The sequence below is a fragment of the Mauremys mutica genome, chromosome 9 (assembly GCF_020497125.1).
Source record: "Mauremys mutica isolate MM-2020 ecotype Southern chromosome 9, ASM2049712v1, whole genome shotgun sequence".
Taxonomy (NCBI): Eukaryota; Metazoa; Chordata; order Testudines; family Geoemydidae; genus Mauremys; species Mauremys mutica.
This window is the reverse complement of record NC_059080.1, coordinates 25,859,045-25,878,138: the sequence shown is the minus strand read 5'-3', so window position 1 is coordinate 25,878,138 and position 19,094 is coordinate 25,859,045. Positions and strand designations below refer to the sequence as shown.

Sequence of the window (19,094 nt, the reverse complement as noted above, 5' to 3'; positions counted from 1 at the left end):
TTACCAGGGTTCGATATAAAATGTGATTGTGTCCATGCACTGTTATTGTTGCCACTTGTGTACTAATATTGTCCTATTTGTAATGCCAAAATTGATAAATATCCTGCCTTTTGCTGGTTAGCATTTTTGCCTACCGTTGTCCCTCTGCCTGTCTCCTCTGATTCCAGCTGAAAAAGGAGGAGTTAAGTGGTTTCCTGTAGTTCCATGCTACTGCTCTAAAGGGTAGAGCAGGAATCAGGAGGATGGAGATTCTTCTAGACTAAGGACAGCAGCAAAGAAAAGAATAATCATCAGCCTTCCTGGACCTTCTTTCACATGTCTCGGGGGAGCAGAAGGAGTCTCTGAGCTAATCTCTGTTGAGGTGAGGGGAGGCTTCCAAACTGCTCCCCAGGGAACCTTAATAGTACTAGAGGAGGGGAAACTGAGGCTGGTTGGAGTAGTGGGAGAGCAGACCCCTTAGTGGCAGAAGAGAGAATGGAGTATTTGAGAGGAGGAGAGGCTTGCAAGAAGCAGCAGCTGCCATCTAGAGCTCTTAAGGCCCATCAGAGCAAACAAATCCTTGCCCCTACAGTGTCTAATTATGCAAGAAAGGAGACTGGCTGGAGTAGTGAGTTTGGGGGCATCCAACAGCAGAAGGGAGCTCCAATATAGGGTCCTGTGCGAGACTAGTGTAGAGCCCTGCAGCGGGATTGGAATCCCATGGATCCTGCGGGACCTGCTGCCATAATAGCGGGAGCAGGACAGGAGCAGGATTAAAAATCGTCCTACGCAGGGCTCTACTCCAATATTTGTTGGATACAGGAGAAGACAACTCTCAAATCCTACTGCAGGAGAAATGCCACTCCTATAAATTGCAGAATGTTTTCCAGTGTGCTGCATAATTCAATGAAGTCTTGCTGCATAGTTTAGGTCTAATGTGCTGCCGAGATCACAAGGGCCACCTCCAATCTAAGCAATATGAAACATGCATACATGTTGGAAGGCAAGTAGATGTGGTCGGAAGACAAGTAGGTATGGGGCCTTGGTTCTGTATTTAGTTAATTTCTAGTCTTGTTCAAGAGTAGTGTTATCTCGGAATTCCTTGTCTTTCTGATTTTTCAGGTGAGCTACGGTGTTCTTGAATTATTTCCCATACAGTTCTAAATATATTGGTTAGTTAACCTCCCCCCTGCCATGTTTTGGATGGTTGACGGCAGCGATTTTAGTATAGCCATAGATTTAATGTCTGGCAACTATATCTTCTTTCATGTGTGTTTCTTGGAGGGCCACAATATCAATGTGATGATCTTTGAGGGTTCTCGAGAGGTAATCCACTTTTTCCCTGGACATCCCTTCTACATTAATTTGGTATATTCAGAGGACTGGCCCAACTGTTCTTTTTTGGTCCTGGAAAGGGCGGTTTGAGGAAGTATAGTTGTTGTTAAGTTGTTAAGTTCACTGAGAGGTCAGCAGTCGACCTAAACTTCTTGACACTCAATTTAATAATCCTATGTGCATAGTGTCGGGGACGCTCAAATCTACTCCAGTTGACTGGCTCCCAGTCCTATCGCACATCCAGCTTCCGCAGATTAGAAGAGCTGCTCAGACGTCTCACTTTCTTAATTGTGTCAAGGCAAATACGAGGATTCCACTGCACCATGACCTGCAGAACCCGCCAAAGACAAGATTAAAATCCTGCAACCCTCTATGGAACCATATCAAGATCCTTACACCCAACTTTGATGCTGAGGCTCAATGGAGAATCACATGGATCATTTCAACCACTCAAAACAAACAGCTCATCATTGATCCTGTTGAGAAACCACTGGGTTTTGATTTATGTCGGAAAAACTGGTGCAGATTGAATCGCATCGGGCATATCATGGGAGATGTGGACAAGCCCTCCTTAAGTGGAAAATGAGGGAAACCCCTATATGTGACTGGTCACCAGGCACAAACGATGGAGCACATCATATCTGAATGTCCCCTTCGTTCTTCTGCCGGGAGCTTGAAGGACATTCACCAGCTCACTGCTATGGCAATATGCTGGCAGTCAAACTTAGATATAAATTTGTAGTTATTGCTACCTATCCAAGCCATACAAAAGAAGAAGTTAACCTCCATTTAAGTTTAGTAGCTTGTGCAGATATTTATAATACGAATTTACCTGGAAGACTTGTACCTGAATAATTTGAAAGTTTAATTTATTCATTTTATATACCCTGTAGTGTCAAGGCCTTTTGGCATATTTGAATATAAAGTAATCCTCTTCTGCTGTCTCATCCATCTGGTAACATTCTTTAATATAGTTTTGATCATGAATCCCATATGTGTTTCATCATTTACTTTGTCACAGTGGTGACATCCTGACAGTCTGATAACTGGGCTCCTGTTAAATATGCTTCTTGAAAACAGAATTTATTTGAAAATTGTTTAACATGAAGTTGTTTACTTTTCTCAAAGGTCTGTAGCAGGTTTAAAATTGACTTTTGCTTCTAGCTTTAAAGATGAAGCTTGTTAACTGTAAGCCCCAGAAATGCTGAATTGTTTCATTTGGAGACATATCAACAGTTAGAATTGATTCGTCAGTGCTTTTCATATTTAAAAACATTAAATGTAGAGCTCACGAACAGTGCCAGATTGACAGCCCTCGAGTCTGAGTTCCTCTGTCCACAAAATGGTTAAATCCAAAGAAACTGCATTGTGAGCATCTCCATGCTGCTCTTCCAATTTGCCTTTATTTCCCTCACACTGCCAATGACAGTGGCATTTGTGGTGGTGATTTTTGAGACATGAATACCAATCCACTGTGGACTGGAATGGATCATAAACTCACTTCATTAAGCCTCTCTTGGACAATTACAATGCTAACAGTGTGAGTTATACTTGAACCAGTGGTCTAGAAAAGAAAGGCTCTGTATTACACTTCTAATACAATAAGCATCTACTCTCTTTTCTCTACCTTCTGCCTCTAAGTGCAGTTCTCAAACTGATGCTCCATGTTCTGAATTTTAGGATATTCATGTGATGATAATCTTGGAACACTTCATTAATTGTCCTTTGTCATTCAGAATTTCAGCAACAAGCAGTTCCATAAAAGAATCTGTTTCCGAATTGGTGAGTTTTACTACAGAAAGTTGTGAACCAGACCCTCCAGCTGCACCTAAACTAATCAACAGAACAAAAAACAGCTTGAGTGTACAGTGGAAGGTAAATAACTTGGCAGGGATATTTAAAGTCTTGACAAAGCAAAACGTACTAGTTCTCTTTTTTTAAAGTTGGATTTTAAGTTGCTCAGTGAAGATTGTTACTCTGCAATATAGCTGAAATATCACTTCTCCATCTCCAGGTCATCCTGTTTTCTTCTGTTACTTATTCAATATCCTTTGTATCCCATTAATATGTGAGTTGGTAGCATGCTTTTGTCAGCATAAAAAGACATGTCTTTTGTCATTGCAAAAATACGTGTGTATGACCTAGAATATGTGGAAAAATTCTCTACTGAAACGATGGCATGTGAGAGAGGGGAGCATCAACACCTCTAATGCTTAGGGTCCCAGTGTGGTAGATTAAATAGCATAGAATGTCGAAGATAACTCTGAAGCCGAATTCTATTATTTTTAGCGTGGTTTATGCATCATGATCTCTCCCCTCCCTCTCCCAGGCTAACTCTTGAATAGACTATGCAATGTATTTTATATAGACATGTTACAATACATTGTGTGTTTATTAGACTGAGTTTTGTAAGACTATCCCTGTTCATGTGCTTGACTGAAAAATGTCTTTGCAGTTACATATGGCTCTCTGGTGTAATATAGATTCATGCTCAGTAAACATACATTGTCATCCTGATTTTCAAAAACATACAACTGCATAACTCAATTGCAGTTACATATGCTGTCATCGTATGAGCAAATGCGCAGTTTGTGAGCACAATTGTGGTAATTGGTGTGTAAAGTAGGCAAGTGAAAATCAGTGTCACAACTCTAGATGAGTTCCCTCTCCTAGATGCTCCAAGCTATTACACAAGACCCAAACAGAACCTTTGGTCCCTCATGCTCTTGGCTTCCTGGGGCTGGGCAGAACTGAGGCACTGTGTCTCTGGCTCTGGGCCTCTAGGCTCACTCTCCAGGTGCAAACCCAAAGTCAGATATTCCTCTTGCATTAGGATCTATGCTCTCCAAAGCTTCCCCAGTAGCTGCTGGGTGGTCCAGAGTTCCACCAGAGCTGTGGACCATTTGGTTTACTGTTACATCATGTACTTCTCAAAGAGAGTAACAAAATAATGTAGACTCTGCAAAAGAATTTCTAAACCGACACACACGAGATACATAGATCGATAGAAAAATAACATACACTTGCAGGCAACACCCTGCCTCAGTTTACTTACCCTCCTGAAAGCTCTTTGGGTCTGACTGTTTACCAGGGAGTTCAGGATTCTTTTGCACCATTCCTCCTCCTGCCCAGTCTTATCTTCTGGTTTTGGTCTCTCTCTGCATGCATAAAAGTCCTCCAGCTTATAAGCACAGTTTTGGTCATGAGTTCCAGCATGAGACATCATGCTCTAGTGTTGCTACATTCATGTCTCAGAGAGGGTAGTGATGTGATAGGAGTCATTAGCAGAGCAGTAGTCCTTCCAGGGAGGCTCCGTTGTCCTGCTAACACAAATTTCATCAATTCATGTGGGCATTAATATCTGTCACATTGAATGGCAGAACATCCAGAAGTATATAAACTTAGAGTTCTTAAATCAAACTGGAATTCATAAATTCACATACATTACCAGACCATCACAATAAAGTCTGAAATGATCACTGAAAGGGTGCTTAAATATAAGTGTATCAGGAGGGAAAGATGAGATATAGTGTTAAAATTAGTTTGTATTGTCCTTACTTAGTTATGTCTAAGTAACACCATTTGAAACCCTATCCTCGGTATTAAAATCTTTCAGTTCAACATCCAAGTGTCTGTGTAAAATGAAACTCTACTTTTAAACCTTTGATCTTATCTTTTGTTTGTTTGTTTTATTTCAGTCTTCAAATGATAATGGTTCCAAAATAACTAATTTTCTCTTAGAATGGGATGAGGTAAGCCCTTTATTTTTATGATGGAAAAGTTGCTTGAAAGCTTGAATGCTTTGCAGATATGAGTGAATATGTATATTGCTTAAGTAGATACACATTTTTTTATTGTGCCAATCAATATATAGCCAACTTTAAAATAACAAACAAAACTTGGGCCAGATCTATAGTACTACCGCTATTTCAAACAGAGATTCCATTAAATTACTCTTGGAATACAGTGTTAAATTGTAAACTGTTTGTATTTGATTTTTTTGCCATCCTAAGTAATATTCATAATATATCCATTATTAGTGAGCATGATGGGTCCATTTCATGAAGACAGTCATAAACGTCACTTAAAACTTTCGAAAGTTCTTACTAAAAATGAGTTTTGTAATGACTGAACAAAATGTCAAAGGATTAACATCTTAGTTTGCATAGGTATCCAAGGGAGTTTGGATGCTTATTGCTACCTTAACTAAGGTTATGTCTTACACAGCAGGAGCTGTTTCTAGTGTAATTGATAAGGCAGCCAACAGCCAATGTAAGTAACACAGACACACTGCGTCACCCTAACTACACTCTCATAAGCCTTACACCTCTGGTGGAGGTGGAGTTATGATGTCAGGGTATGTCTACACTATGAAATTAGGTCGAATTTATAGAAGTTGGTTTTTTAGAAATCGTTTTTATACAGTCGATTGTGTGTGTCCCCACCCAAAATGCTCTAAGCGCATTAAGTCGGCGGACTGCGTCCACAGTACCGAGACTAGCGTCGACTTCCGGGGTGTTGCACTGTGGGTAGTTCTGAGTAGCTATCCCACAGTTCCCACAGTCTCCGCCGCCCATTGGAATTCTGGGTTGAGATCCCAATGCCTGATGGGACAAAAACAGTGTTACGGGTGGTTCTGGGTACATGTCGTCAGGCCCCTCCCTCCCTCCATGAAAGCAACGGCAGACAATCATTTCACGCCATTTTTCCTGGGTTACGAGCAGACGCCATACAACAGCAAGCATGGAGCCCGCTCAGCTCACCGTCACCGTACGTCTCCTGGGTGCTGGCAGACGTGGGACTGCATTGCTACACAGCAGCAGCTCATTGCCTTTTGGCAGCAGACGGTGCATTACGATTGGTAGCCGCCATCGTCATATTCCTGGGTTCTCTTTTAGCCGACCTTGGTGAGATTGGTCGGGGCGCTTGGGCAGACATGGGAGTGACTCAGCCAGGTCATTCCCATCTTCTGCCGAGCACCCAGTAGATGACGATGGCTAGCAGTCCTACTGCACCGTCTTCTGGCGAGCAGCCAGGAGATGATGGTGGCTAGCAGTCGAACTGCACCATCTGCTGCCACCCTAAAGATATAAAAGATAGATGGAGTGGATCAAAACAAGAAATAGACACTATCTGGTTTGTATTCATTTGCTTCCTCCCTCCATGAAATCAATGGCCTGCTAAACCCAGAGTCTTGAGTTCAATCCTTGAGGGGTCATTCTGTGTGACAGTTGTTTGTGTTTCTCCTTGATGCAAAGCCACTCTTTTTGTTGATTTTTAATTCCCTGTAAGCCATGTAGTCAGTCGCCCCTCCCACCGTCAGAGCAACGGCAGACAATTGTTTCGCGCAAAACCAGGCGAGGAGGCGACTAACTACGGGCCTTTTCCTGTCTACCTGGCCAGTGCATCTGAGTTGAGAGCGCTATCCAGAGCGGTCACAATGGACTGTATGCCTGGGATAGCTCCCGGAGGCCAATACCGTCAAATTGCGTCCACACTATCCCAAATTTGACCCAGCAAGGCCGATTTCAGCGCTAATCCCCTCATCGGAGGTGGAGTAAAGAAATCAATTTAAAGAGCCCTTTAAGTCAGAAAAAAGGGCTTTGTTGTGTGGACGGGTCCAGGGTTAAATCGAGGTAATGCTGCTAAATTCGACCTAAAGTCGTAGCATAGACCAGGCCTCAGTGTACTAGGGCACTTACATCAACGGGAGGAAGGCTGCAGTGTAGACACTGACATAATTAGGTCAATGTAAGGCAGCTTATGTTGACCTAACTGTAGTGTAGACCGGCTCTAAGTCTCAAATTTTTTAGTAGCCCTTCCTGTGATCCTTTAGGTTATTTTTCTCTGCATTCCAAATCCTCTTACCAGTAGGCCTTGGTCTTTCTAGCTCTAATGATCATCCTTCCACTCGAGGAATTCTGCTATATTGTGTCTGTCTCCCCTCCTCCCCCCATTAGTGACATATCCTCAGTCATAAGTTATTGGTTTCCCTGTTTGGCTGGTATCCAGCATTGAAAATGTCAGGCCACTGGCCTTCTGTTTTGAAAAGTGGTCTAATATAAAAAATAAACAGCTTGGATAAGATCACAACCTGCCCACATGTAATATTTAGGTTTAATTCCTTTATTAAAATTTTGAATTAGTGGAGTAACAGAGGAAGGTGGAGAGCGGAGGAGATTATTTTTAACTTTAAAAATATTTCCTATGTAAAAGTTACTTAAGTCTGTCTTTATTTTATTTGTTTAAAGGGAAAGAGTGGAGCCTTCAAAGAATGCTACTATGGGAATCTAAAGCAATACAAACTAACCAAACTTTCTCCTTCTACAAAGTACTTGCTCAGATTAGCTGCTAAAAATGACATCGGAATGAGGTAAAATGTATTCTTTGTTTCTCACTTTAATTTCTCAACAGCCCAAGCTAATGTTACTAACCTTTAAATTTAACTTTTCAGTGGGTTTAGTGATACAGTGGCATATTATACATCAGGAATCGTCCCTTTACCACCACTGCCCCCTCAGTTTATTGAAGCAGGAGTAACATGGTTATCATTAAAATGGAGCCCACCTAATGGCATGTCTTCAGATGACTCTCTGATTTACACTTTAGATATGGAAGAAGAAGATTCTGTAAGTTGGGTTTTCTTAATGTTTTGATGAGTAGTCTGTAATTTCAGGTGTAAATGTTTGTGTAATAATATGAAATATTGCACCAAAATTAACAGTTCATAAACACTGTATAATTAATAAAACAGCTTTTCATAAAGTGGAAATGCTGAAGTATGTAAAGGCCTATACTATCTAATGATAAAAAAAAATTCAAGCGTAATTGCTGAAGTTGCCATACTCTTCTGTTTATGAAGTAATTCACCTTATTAGAGACACTTTATATAGTATAGAACCATATAGACTTGGTTAGAAGTGTCCCAGGGGATTTCAAATGGTTTAATGCTTGAGAAATTGTGGAGACCAATTGCTGCTCTTATTGTTTTACCAGGAGAGTTGTTAGTAACTGTATGCCTGGTCTTAATTTTCTGTGCTTTACAGGGTTATGGTTTTCAGCCGAAATACAACGGAGAAGAACTCTCATGCACTTTAAAAAATCTAAGGAGGAGTACTTCTTATAAGTTTAGGGTATGTGCCAAATTACGTATTTGATTTCCTTTTATTTTTTTTCTGGAGCTATTTGCTAGTAGCACTTGTATGGTATTTCCTAACCATAGACAATAGCAGGCTAACCTAGTAGTAGTAATTTTTCAGTGGGATTACATTTTTATTTTATTATGATGTCAGAGTAATGTTTTAAAAATAATTGCCTTTCTCTTTGATCTTTGTTTTCAAATTATCCTGATCTTGTCCATGGCAATCAATCAATATATTATATTCATTCTTAACAGCTCTCTGCCTGCAACAATGAAGGAAAAAGTATCCCTAGTGAGGTAGTAGAATACAGCACAATTCCTGATAAACCTGGACCACCAAGTAAACCAAGTGTAAAGGGAAAGATCCATTCACACAATGTGAAAGTTACATGGGGTAAGTGAACTTGTGTTTTTTTTTGTCTTCCCTTGCTCCTCGAAAGAGAAATGAGCCTATAAGGCAGGGGTGAGAAAACTACAGCCTGGGGGCTGCATCTGGACCTCCAGATGTTTTAATCCGGCCCTTGAGCTCCTGACAGGGAGCGGGGTCCAGGGCTCGCCCTGCTCCAGTGGTCCAGCCAGGGAGTGGGATCAGGGATCTGCTCTGCACACAGCTCCCGGAAGCAGCGGCATGACCCTCTCTAGCTCCTACACTTAGGGGCAGCCAGGGGGCTCCGCATGCTTCCCCCACCCCAAGTGCTGACCCCACAGCTCCCGTTGTCTGGCAGCGCCTGCGGACAGGGCAATCTGCAGAGCTGCCTTGCTTCAGAGAAACTTTTAGCCTAAATGTAATCGCCTTAAAAATACATATTTTTCTCCTAATCCCATATCGTTTCAAGATGCATTAATGACCAGCTATTCCTTCAGAATATATTTACCAACTGAATTGGATTACCCTACTCTTAACTTTGAGTGTGGCTTCCAAGAAAAGTTGCAATTTACACATTAAAGCTTAGTCTTCATATAATATATATATAAGTAGCAAAAATATTTATTTCATTCAAAAAAGAGTAGCAGAACTTTAGCAGCTGGCCTACTGTCTCCTCATACTCTTACTGTGGAGCCCAACCCACTCTATTGCTGTCTTAAAATGTGTATAATACTTCATAAAAACAGATTCTGATAGAAGGACTCATATTTTATGCTCTTTCTGAACATGAAGCTTTCATATTTCATCTTTTATTGCAGTATTATCGCAATTCCAGTTTAACTTCCCATATGAGTATATTCCACAATGAAAAATACTGTTCTAAATAGTTGATTACAAGATGATACATAAACCTCATGTTTTTTCTAAACTTTTGAAATTCATTGTAACTAAAATGTAACTTTCTTTCAGATCCACCGAAGGATAATGGAGGATCAGACATTTCTAAGTATTTTCTAGAAATTTCAGAAACTTTAATTGGTAAGCAATCATTGTAAAGGCCTAATTCTATTTATTGTTCACTTCTATTTACATGTAAGTACGTATTGTCATTACTGTAGCAATTAGAATGTTTATTTTGTTATAGGAGTGGTAGTTAATTACGGTAAATTCTGTTTGTATGCATAATGGAACCAATCCAGGATTTAGTTTTCATTCTGTGATTAACGTATATGGGGAAAAGTTCAGTGTTTTAATATAACAAAACCTTCTCCATGGATTGTAAATTGATCTTCTTTCCTTTTCCTGCAGGAACTAACTGGGAAGTAGTATATAGTGGTTGCATGAGAGAACATGTGTGTGATCATCTCAAGCCTGGTACTTCATACAGACTGAGAGTTTCCTGTGTCAGTAAGGGAGGTGAAAGCCCGGTGAGCCAAGAAGTCACTTGGAAAGAATAAACACATTAGGCCTTGAAAGTAGTTTTATTTCTCTGTTAGTAAAATAACGTTGTGCAGTGTTTCACAACTGTAACTTTCAAATAATACATGTATCATTTCCTAGGCTTCTGATGTTCTGACTGTACAAACATCAGCTGTTCCTCCTGGACCTTGCCATGCTCCATGCCTGGTTAGCAAAGCTAAGCCCAGAGAAATAACTCTACAATGGGGTAAGGACCAATGTTTCTGTAGATAGACATTTTTCCAGGTTTTAAACATTATAAAAATAGAAGGCTAAAAACAAAAATTATCCCACAAAACTAAAATTGAAATATCAGGAGACTAATTCAAAAACGTGAAAGCTTATGTAATTAAACTCAGTCAAGAGGAAAAACTGTAAAAACTGTAATGCACAGCTCTTAGTTATATTGTGTATAGCTTGTGGGGCAGCTATACACAGTATAACTAAGAGCTGTATATTACTAACAGAACTTTAAGGAGCAGCCAGCACAGAAGGTAGGGAATAGTGTGCTATGGTTGGTCTTTACCCTTTACCTGTTTGAAACTGGCAGTTGAAAGCAAAAATAAGTTTTGTTTGTTTGTTTGTTTTTATTTTTAATCCTGTAAAGGGGAGAAGTGAGAGATAATATGCATAAATGCCTGATCAAAAAGATGGATATGAATCTTTTACTAACAGACAGATGTGTTTTTTAAAAGGATTAGAGGCTTGTGAATTGTTGCAGCTCAAATAGATGCTGAAACCAAACATCTGCAAATTTATTTTTAGAATTCATCTAACTTATGGTTTCATACAGACCATCTTGAAACTGTTATTAAAATAAGAGCTGTTTTCTGAAAATAATTACTTGGGTTTTGTATTAATGCAACTTTATATTTCATAGATCCCCCTTCCACAGATGGGGGCTCAGAAGTAACAGAGTATGTTGTTGAAATGGCAAACTCTGAACAAGATGAACATAGACAAGTGTATCAGGGTCTGATGAGAGAATGCACAGTGAACAATCTACTTCCTGGGAGAATGTACTGCTTCTGGATAAGAGCAGGAAATAAAGCTGGGGTAATCAATCTCTTTATGTAATCAGTTTTTGTTTTGCAAGTAACTATACAGGTACTACCACTAATAAGATAGCTGTATATTAGGATCCTGGTGGTATTGTTTGCAGCATCTCTGTGGCTTTCCATATTAGTCCCATTGAAGGACTAGTTTGCAAAAGCCTTTCTGGCAAAGAGAAGACAGTGACATTTATGTGCAAGATCATCAGTGGCTCAAAGAATAATTAGGAGCCCAACTGTCCTTTATGCCTTCAAAACATTTCCTCTAAATTTCCTAATTTTGTCCTAGTGATCCCATTTTCTGTTATGTCCCATCTAGATTTTGCAGATCACTTTAAACTTACAGTATGTGATAGGTAAGGTAGGAGTAGGGTAGTGGTAGTGTTGGGCAGAGAGGATACCTCCAAGCAATACTGGGTTGGAACTAGGGGTGGGAGCAATGTCTGTCACAGAAGAGTGCCTCTGGAGCAATGCCACTTGCTTTTGGAAGCAAGATGTGACTTCAAGGAAAGGAAGATTTGGAGGGGGAGGAGTTGAGAGGCTTGCCAGAGTGCAGAACCATACAAGTGGGAGCTTTGTGGAGGTTCTGTGTGCACACAACCATTTTGTGTTGCAGCTGCCCAAAAAGCTCCAGTAGGAGTTGTGAAGTTAGTACTAAGATTTTGCATCACAGTACCTATCAAAATAAAATGGCATCTCTTATTTTCTCCAACTTATCACTGAGCAAATGTGCATTTGTCCTGTTTTTGTGTCATTACCACACTCTTGCAATTGTATTTCCTTATAGTTTGGCCCTCTCTCTGAAAAAGGAGAGATTTCTACAGCTGCAGGACCTCCTGATCAGTGTAGTACACCCTTGTTAACCTGTAAGGCTGCCACCTGTGTAGCGGTCACTTGGGAGGTAGGTTTTTTAATTTTTCATATTAAGGCTTTAGAATTTCATGCATCATATATAGCACATAAGTAAATACACAAAGAGAATAATTGAATATATTGATGGAATATTTCAAATGCTTCCCCCATTTTACCAGTACTCAGACAGAAGTCAACTTTGAATAATTTTGTTTTGTAAATGTTCTCAGCTACAGATTTTGTTCTTGTATTGAGACAATTGAGTGATATTTAAGCCCTTCTCACAGTGTGGGTGACTATTTGCTGTTAGCACATTTTCCTTAAGCAGTGTGCACACAACTGTTACAGCTAGTTACTGGAAAATTATGGGACCAGGTGGGAATTGCAATCTTTGTGAATGTTTCTGTTTCAGTCAAATAGCTAGATGGAGATTTTCTGACGAGCTGTACTTATAGCCTTGCTGTTGACTACCTGGAAGGTCTGGATATTGTTTATGGAATGGTTTTCAAACTGAAAAACCTCCATTTTGCATGCTAGGACTGTACTAGTAATAAGTGTTCTGACACCATTGTTTTCTAGCATAGTTTCAACAGTAGTGCTTTATGTGAAAAAGCACCACTGACCAGAGTTCGATGTGCTATAGGGTGCACACTGTGCAAACTTCTCAATGCAGTTTTGTCAAATTACTCCTGTTTTAATACTTGTATTCCCTGTAGCGAGGAGTGTGATTTGTGTAGTGGTTGGAGGACGACATATACCCTCTTGGGAGTAGTTAGAAACCAGCCAACTCATTTCACTGATAACTTTATTGAATCCACACTCTTCTCTACTCATTCCACATTGATATAATCTTAAATATATATTTATAATTACAAATCATGAGCTATCTGAAAGCTAATCTTTCACTGACTTGAATTTCCCAGAGTCCTGCATGCAATGGTGCTGAAATTTGTGAATATAGGCTGGACTGGGGACAAATGGAAGGATCAATGCGTATCATATACACTGGCCCTTGTCTGAGCTATGAAGTGAAAGGTCTTACACCTGCAACCACGTATTACTGCAGAGTACAGGTATGAGAGGCTTGCTTTTGCATGTCACTTTAAAAATCAAAACCTAAAGATAATTAGCACCTGAATAAGTACTTCAGCTAGAAACTACGGATACAAATCTGGTCCAAATTGTACAGATGTATTGGACGAGGAAAAGGGTTTGGAGAGCATCTTCTGTCACTCCAGCCAAAATGTGTCGAACCTAGGAATAGGATAGTGTTTGATTAAACACTGACTAATGTCTTCTGCATCTCTTCAAAGTCCCAGGGCTTGGCTACACTTGCAGGTGTGCAGCGCTGGCAGTTACAGCTGTCTTCGTACAGCTGTGATGGGAAAGCGCTGGAGTGTGGCCACACTGACAGCTACCAGCGCTGCAGTGTGGCCACATTTGCAGCAGTGTTGGGAGTGGTGCATTATGGGCAGCTATCCCAGCGTTCAAGTGGCTGCAACGTGCTTTTCAAAAGAGAGGGGTGGGGTGGAGTGTGACAGGGAGTGTGGGGGGGAGAGAGAGAGATTGGATTTTTGGAGCTGACACTGTGTGTCAGCTCCCTGCCTTGCAAGTTCCAATCCCTTCCTTTCTTTTAAGTTTGCCCAAGGCGATATCAGTGCAACCCTCGGCCCCTCTCACCTCCTCGTTCATGCTCTGTCAGCTCCCTGCCTTGCAAATTCTGACCATTTCCCCGACCCCTCATTCACTCTTAAATGCAAATAGCCTGTAGACCAGATAAGCAGCTGCTCCGATGGACTCCCTTCTCCTCCCCCTCCCCCCCCCCAGGCTGTTTCTCTCCTCAAGCAAACACTAGCTGTAGACATTCATCCCCCTGCCTGCCTCATTCACAGCAAACAGGAGCTGTGTTTGTTTTTTAGATAAGCAGCTCCGGGAGCCCCGAGTTCACAACAAAACAAAGAGAGGCTGCATAACAAAACAAAGAGAGTTCTTTAGTTAAAAGCATTATGGGAAAATTCTGGAGGCCAATTACAGCGCTTTTGGTGGCCACAGCGCTGTATCACTAGCACTGCAATAGTTATACCTGAGGCAGAGCAGGAGTACAGCCAGCGCTGCAGCCAGGGAGATGCAGCGCTGTATGAGCCTTGCAAGTGTGGACAGTGAGTAAGTTGCAGTGCTGTAAACCCACCACCAGTGCTGCAACTCTCCAGTGTAGCCAAGCCCCCAGATGGTTGTGGCCAGCCGACTTGGGAACATGTCCAGGCCTGTTACACCCTTATCCCAGATGTCCTTATTGGAAGGTGCTCAAGAACTGCAAGCTATTGCTTACTATATTTTGAAGGAACACAACAAAAAGTGTTTCAGAACAGATTGATCTGAGTTATCATGCAAGACAGAATGGTTAAGGACATTCTGCTGCTGTTCTCATTTCTCTCCGCCTCCATGTGAGCTGCACGTACTAAAGTGGAATTTTGCCTTTAGTTCTGGACTGATAAGTACATTTTCATTATGTTTAGGAAAATGCCATCCTCTTGCAAATGTCTTTAATGAAGCACAAAATCAAAGCAGTAGCTTTCTCAAAGACAAGATAGAAAAATGTGGACTCTTTGAACACAACGGAATCTCTCTTTCAGGCTGTGAATATAGCTGGAGTTGGATTATTTGGGGATATTGGTGTGGTAACAACACCAGCGTCGGTGCCTGCAGCAGTGTCAGTACTACATCTGCTTGAAGAAGATCAGATGGAAATTCCTTGTCCCTTGTCAGCATGCCTTGCCATTCAGTGGGAGGAACCGTGTTGCCATGGGTCAGATGTCATTGGATATAATATAGAATATGGGGAAAAGCAACTTGTAACTGTTGGTAGAGTTACAAGCCATATTCTGGAGAATCTGCACCCTGACACTTTGTACAGGTGATTATTCCTTATTTTATTCTGAAACCAATTTTGTAGCTATTTTAACATACAATGTTCTGGACTATTTTTTTTTCCAGGTTTTTTTTGGTCTACTAGTCCACTTCATTAAAGTGAACGTGCTGTAAGCCAGAGTGTGCATTTATGTAATGGGTTGTCATCAGAGTGGCTGACTTTTTTAGAAGGAAAAAAAAAAACCAGAAGGTGAAGACACTGAGTCTCAGAGCGTACCTTGTATCAGTATGTTGCTGAGGTCGCAGCAGAAAGAAGAGACATAGAGAAAAATCTAGATATTTGCCTATTTGTCTACAACTTTATTAATAAACACAAAATGCAGAAGCCTGATAAAGAGTTAGTCTTTGTAAGTCAATTCCCTCCTGTGATGGAATCCGTCCTAGCTACTTTCCCTAACTTTATGGGGGATTCTGCCCCAACACACTAAATCAGGACAATTGAAGAGGTCACCAGGTCCACTGGTTTTAAGGAAACCAGTGTGTAAGTGATTTCCTCTTTTGCACCAAGAGTAGCATCCTCCTGTGGTTAATTATTTGGAAATTGGTTGGAGTAACTCCAAACACCAGATTTGAATAGCTATCTAATTTTGATATATATGTCCCTTTAACTACTCTCTTGCCACACTAACATCACCCTCCTCCACCAGCTCACACCCAAATGCCATCAGAAGTTGTGACAATACAATTGCAGAAAGAAAGAAACGTCACAGGAAATCAGGGAAGGAACAAATGGAACATGATTGCGGGTTGAACCCAACATGCAGATATAGCAGTGAAGCTATTCATAACTTTGATAGACACTAATAATCATGGACTGAATAGAGACACTGGATTTGTGTCTTATAACAATCCATAACCCTTAACTCCTCCTAGCTGCCTTCTCTCCTGCCCTTCCTCCAGCCCCACAATGACTGGAGGGGTATTAATGGGCCACTTAACACACATTTCAAGGGATCATTCAAAGTTAACTACTTATGCTACACAAGCTCTTCCACCTTCTGTTTAGCAGAAGAGCTCTGTGTAGCTTGAAAGCTTGTCTGTCTTACCAACAGAAGTTGGTCCAATACAAGATATGTATTGTCTCTCTTGTATCCTGGGACTGACATGGCTACAGCAACGCTGCATCCAGTTGTTCTGTCATTCATCTGTATTACCCACGTACCAGCTACAGTCAAATGGATCCTGAGAACTCTTTAAGCTCCTGGGAGGGCAAAAAGCCATCTTTGGCCTTATTGCCACTGTGATGAGCAGCTAGTCAGTGAAGATGGCCTGTGCACCCAGTTGCCATGGCATCCTCAACCAGGCAGTGGCAGCCCATTGCCATTGTAGTCCCCTCCTCATAAGATCCACCACCTGCACCTGGAGAACTGGCAGCTAGTGAGATTGGCCTGCATTCTTATTTGCTGCTACAACCCAGCCATTTTGTCTTATTCAGTTGCAGGACTGAGCTTAACTCTCAGACTGAGTGTGGTCTGTTTTTCAGCTTACTGATTTTTTTCTCAATCCTTACAGTGCTGAATAACTTTTTAAAAAATATCAGGGCTGTGATAGTGGGCAGCATGGTAACATTGCTTTAATTGAACTTCACTGAAGAGAAGTCCCTTTGGCCATTAGCATTCCAGATACCAGGAAATGTTACCAAGTGCAAACTGTACTCTGGGCATTAAATAAACAGTATGGATCCTTGATCAAACTAGTAGTCCCCATCTAGCCCTGTTTGGCTCCTGACAGCAGCCAGTAGCAAATATTTCAGAGGAAGATGGACAATTATGGAATAACCTGCCAATGGTGGAGTTTCTTCCTAAATCCATGAGTTTAGTATTTGACTTGTGCCCTAAAACATCTTTTTTTTTATTTAAAAAAAAAAACAAAAAACTTTTGAATCTGACTAAGCACTTTAGCATCCATGATATTTGGTAACAGTGAATTTTAAAAGCTAATTTGGACTTCCTTCAAATCAGATTTAAATCTGTTGCCTCTTCTGTTATGAAATAGTGAACAGGAGTAACTGAGTGACCTTCTCTATACTATTATTTGTGTGTTCGTCTGTCATGTCCCCTCTGTCGTTTCTAAACTGTACCAGTCTGTTCAAGCTCTCTTCATATGAAAGTCTTTCCTTGCCTCTAATGCTTTTGTCACCCTTCCCTGAGCTTTATTTCTGCTGTCTTTTTGAGGTAGATGTGTAGTGCAACAATACAAATAATAGAGCTGAACAGAGCATTCTAGGTGAAGGCATACCACTGACTTCACAAAGGCATCGTAATATTGTCATCACTTTTTGTCCCATTCCCCATGTATCTTTTGTTTGCCAGGAGACAAGTGGCAGAGGCTTCATCGAGCTGTCCATAGGACATCAGATAGCTTTTGTGAGAAGTTGCAGTTAAAAGTCCAGCAAAGTCTACCACTAGTTCAAATTCTTCCTTTCAGGATTGCATTGCTTTAAATAATCCTTTGTGGTTTCAGTTAGCTGGGTTTGTTTTTAAATAGTTTTTCCTTCTTGGTAAAGAATGCATTGAAAATCCATATTAAAATATTTAAATCCAACTTCAGTTATAGTGCAAAATATCATTATGATCGGCTATATAGTTTTTCTATTATTGGCAGTGTTTCCAGAATGCTAGAAGTATGGTAGGTGTTTCTATAACACTGGTCACGGACCTTGGCCTGAAGAGCCTGGACACCCTAAAAATCAAGGTGTTTCCTTTTGTTTTGCCTATATAATTATGGACTTCTGTCCTAACAATAAAACAAATCACACTTCGAATTCTTGAACTGATCTTTCATAACTGTAGCTTTTAGTCACAAAATATCTGTTTTTTGCTGGAAGCTTCCACAAAATACTAAGCAATGTCTGCATACAAGTAGAAAGTCTCTACCACAAAGAGCTCACAATCAAAGAAGACATCAAGAATAAATCATGCCAAACCAAACTAATGTCCTTCTTTAACAGGATTACTAACCTAGTAGATGAGGTGGAGGTGGAGCGAGGGGAGACAACAGCAGACGTGATATATCTTGATTTTAGTAGGCTTTTGACACACTTCCATGTGACATTCTCATAAGAAAATTACGGAAATATGGCCTATATGAAAATACAATAAAGTGGGTGCACATCTAATTGAAAGACTGTACTCAGAGTAGTTATCAATGGTTTGCTGTTAAAATGGGAGGATGTCTCTAGTAGGGTCCCAAGGGGTCGCTCTTGTGTCCGATACCATTCAATATTTTCATTAATGACTTGGATAATGGAGTGGAGAGTATGCTTATTAAATTTGCTGGTGACACCAAGCTTGAGGGGTTTAAGGACAGGATTAGAATTCAAAATGACCTTGACAAATTGAAGAGTTGATCTGAAATCAGCAAGATGAAATTCAGTAAACACAGGTGCAGTGTGCTTCACTTAGGAAGGAAAAATCAAATGCACACCTACAAAACAGGGAATAACTGGCTACGGTAGTAGCACTGTTGAGAAGAATTGGGATTATAACGGATCACAAACTGAGTATGAGCCAACGATGTGATGCAATTGCGAAAAAGCAAATATTCTGGAATGTATTAATAGGAGTGTCATATGTAAGACACAGGAGGTAATTGTTCTGTTCTACTTGGCACTTGCGAGGCCTCAGCTGGAATACTGTATCCAGTTTTGGGCACCACACTTTAAGAAATATGCAGCCAAAATGGAGAGAACAGAGGAGAGCAGCAAAAATGATAAAAGGTTTAGACCTGACCTGTGAAGAAAGGTTTAAAAAAAAATGGGTATTTTTAGTCTTAAGAAAAGAAGACTGAGGGGGGACCTGATGACAGTCCTCAAATGTTAAGGGCTGTTATGAAGAGGACAGTGATCAATTGTTCTCCATGTCCTACTGAAGGAAGCACAAGAAGTAATGGTCTTAATCTGCAGCAAGGGAGATTTAGGTTTAATATTTGGGAAATAACTATCCTTATAGTTAGAAAGTAAGTACCGAAATAGGATTCCAAA

General features: G+C 40.6%; 1 protein-coding gene across 3 annotated transcripts in view; it reads left to right on the top strand.

Moving 5' to 3' along the window:
* The window catches only part of LOC123377534 (fibronectin type-III domain-containing protein 3a-like), a 74,081-nt gene that overhangs the window by 47,579 nt on the left and 7,408 nt on the right, over window positions 1-19,094 (top strand). For 2 of the 3 annotated variants that reach the window (XM_045030574.1, XM_045030575.1), the window contains exons 10-22: window positions 3,051-3,189; window positions 5,013-5,066; window positions 7,566-7,687; window positions 7,769-7,943; window positions 8,361-8,447; window positions 8,711-8,849; window positions 9,792-9,860; window positions 10,131-10,249; window positions 10,383-10,488; window positions 11,161-11,336; window positions 12,120-12,233; window positions 13,108-13,257; window positions 14,818-15,098. In XM_045030574.1, the coding sequence (XP_044886509.1) occupies window positions 3,051-3,189; window positions 5,013-5,066; window positions 7,566-7,687; window positions 7,769-7,943; window positions 8,361-8,447; window positions 8,711-8,849; window positions 9,792-9,860; window positions 10,131-10,249; window positions 10,383-10,488; window positions 11,161-11,336; window positions 12,120-12,233; window positions 13,108-13,257; window positions 14,818-15,098 (1,731 nt within the window). Of the gene's footprint in view, window positions 1-3,050; window positions 3,190-5,012; window positions 5,067-7,565; window positions 7,688-7,768; window positions 7,944-8,360; window positions 8,448-8,710; window positions 8,850-9,791; window positions 9,861-10,130; window positions 10,250-10,382; window positions 10,489-11,160; window positions 11,337-12,119; window positions 12,234-13,107; window positions 13,258-14,817; window positions 15,099-15,178; window positions 15,320-19,094 lie in introns of those variants that run through there. The other variant, XM_045030576.1, reaches the window with a different exon arrangement.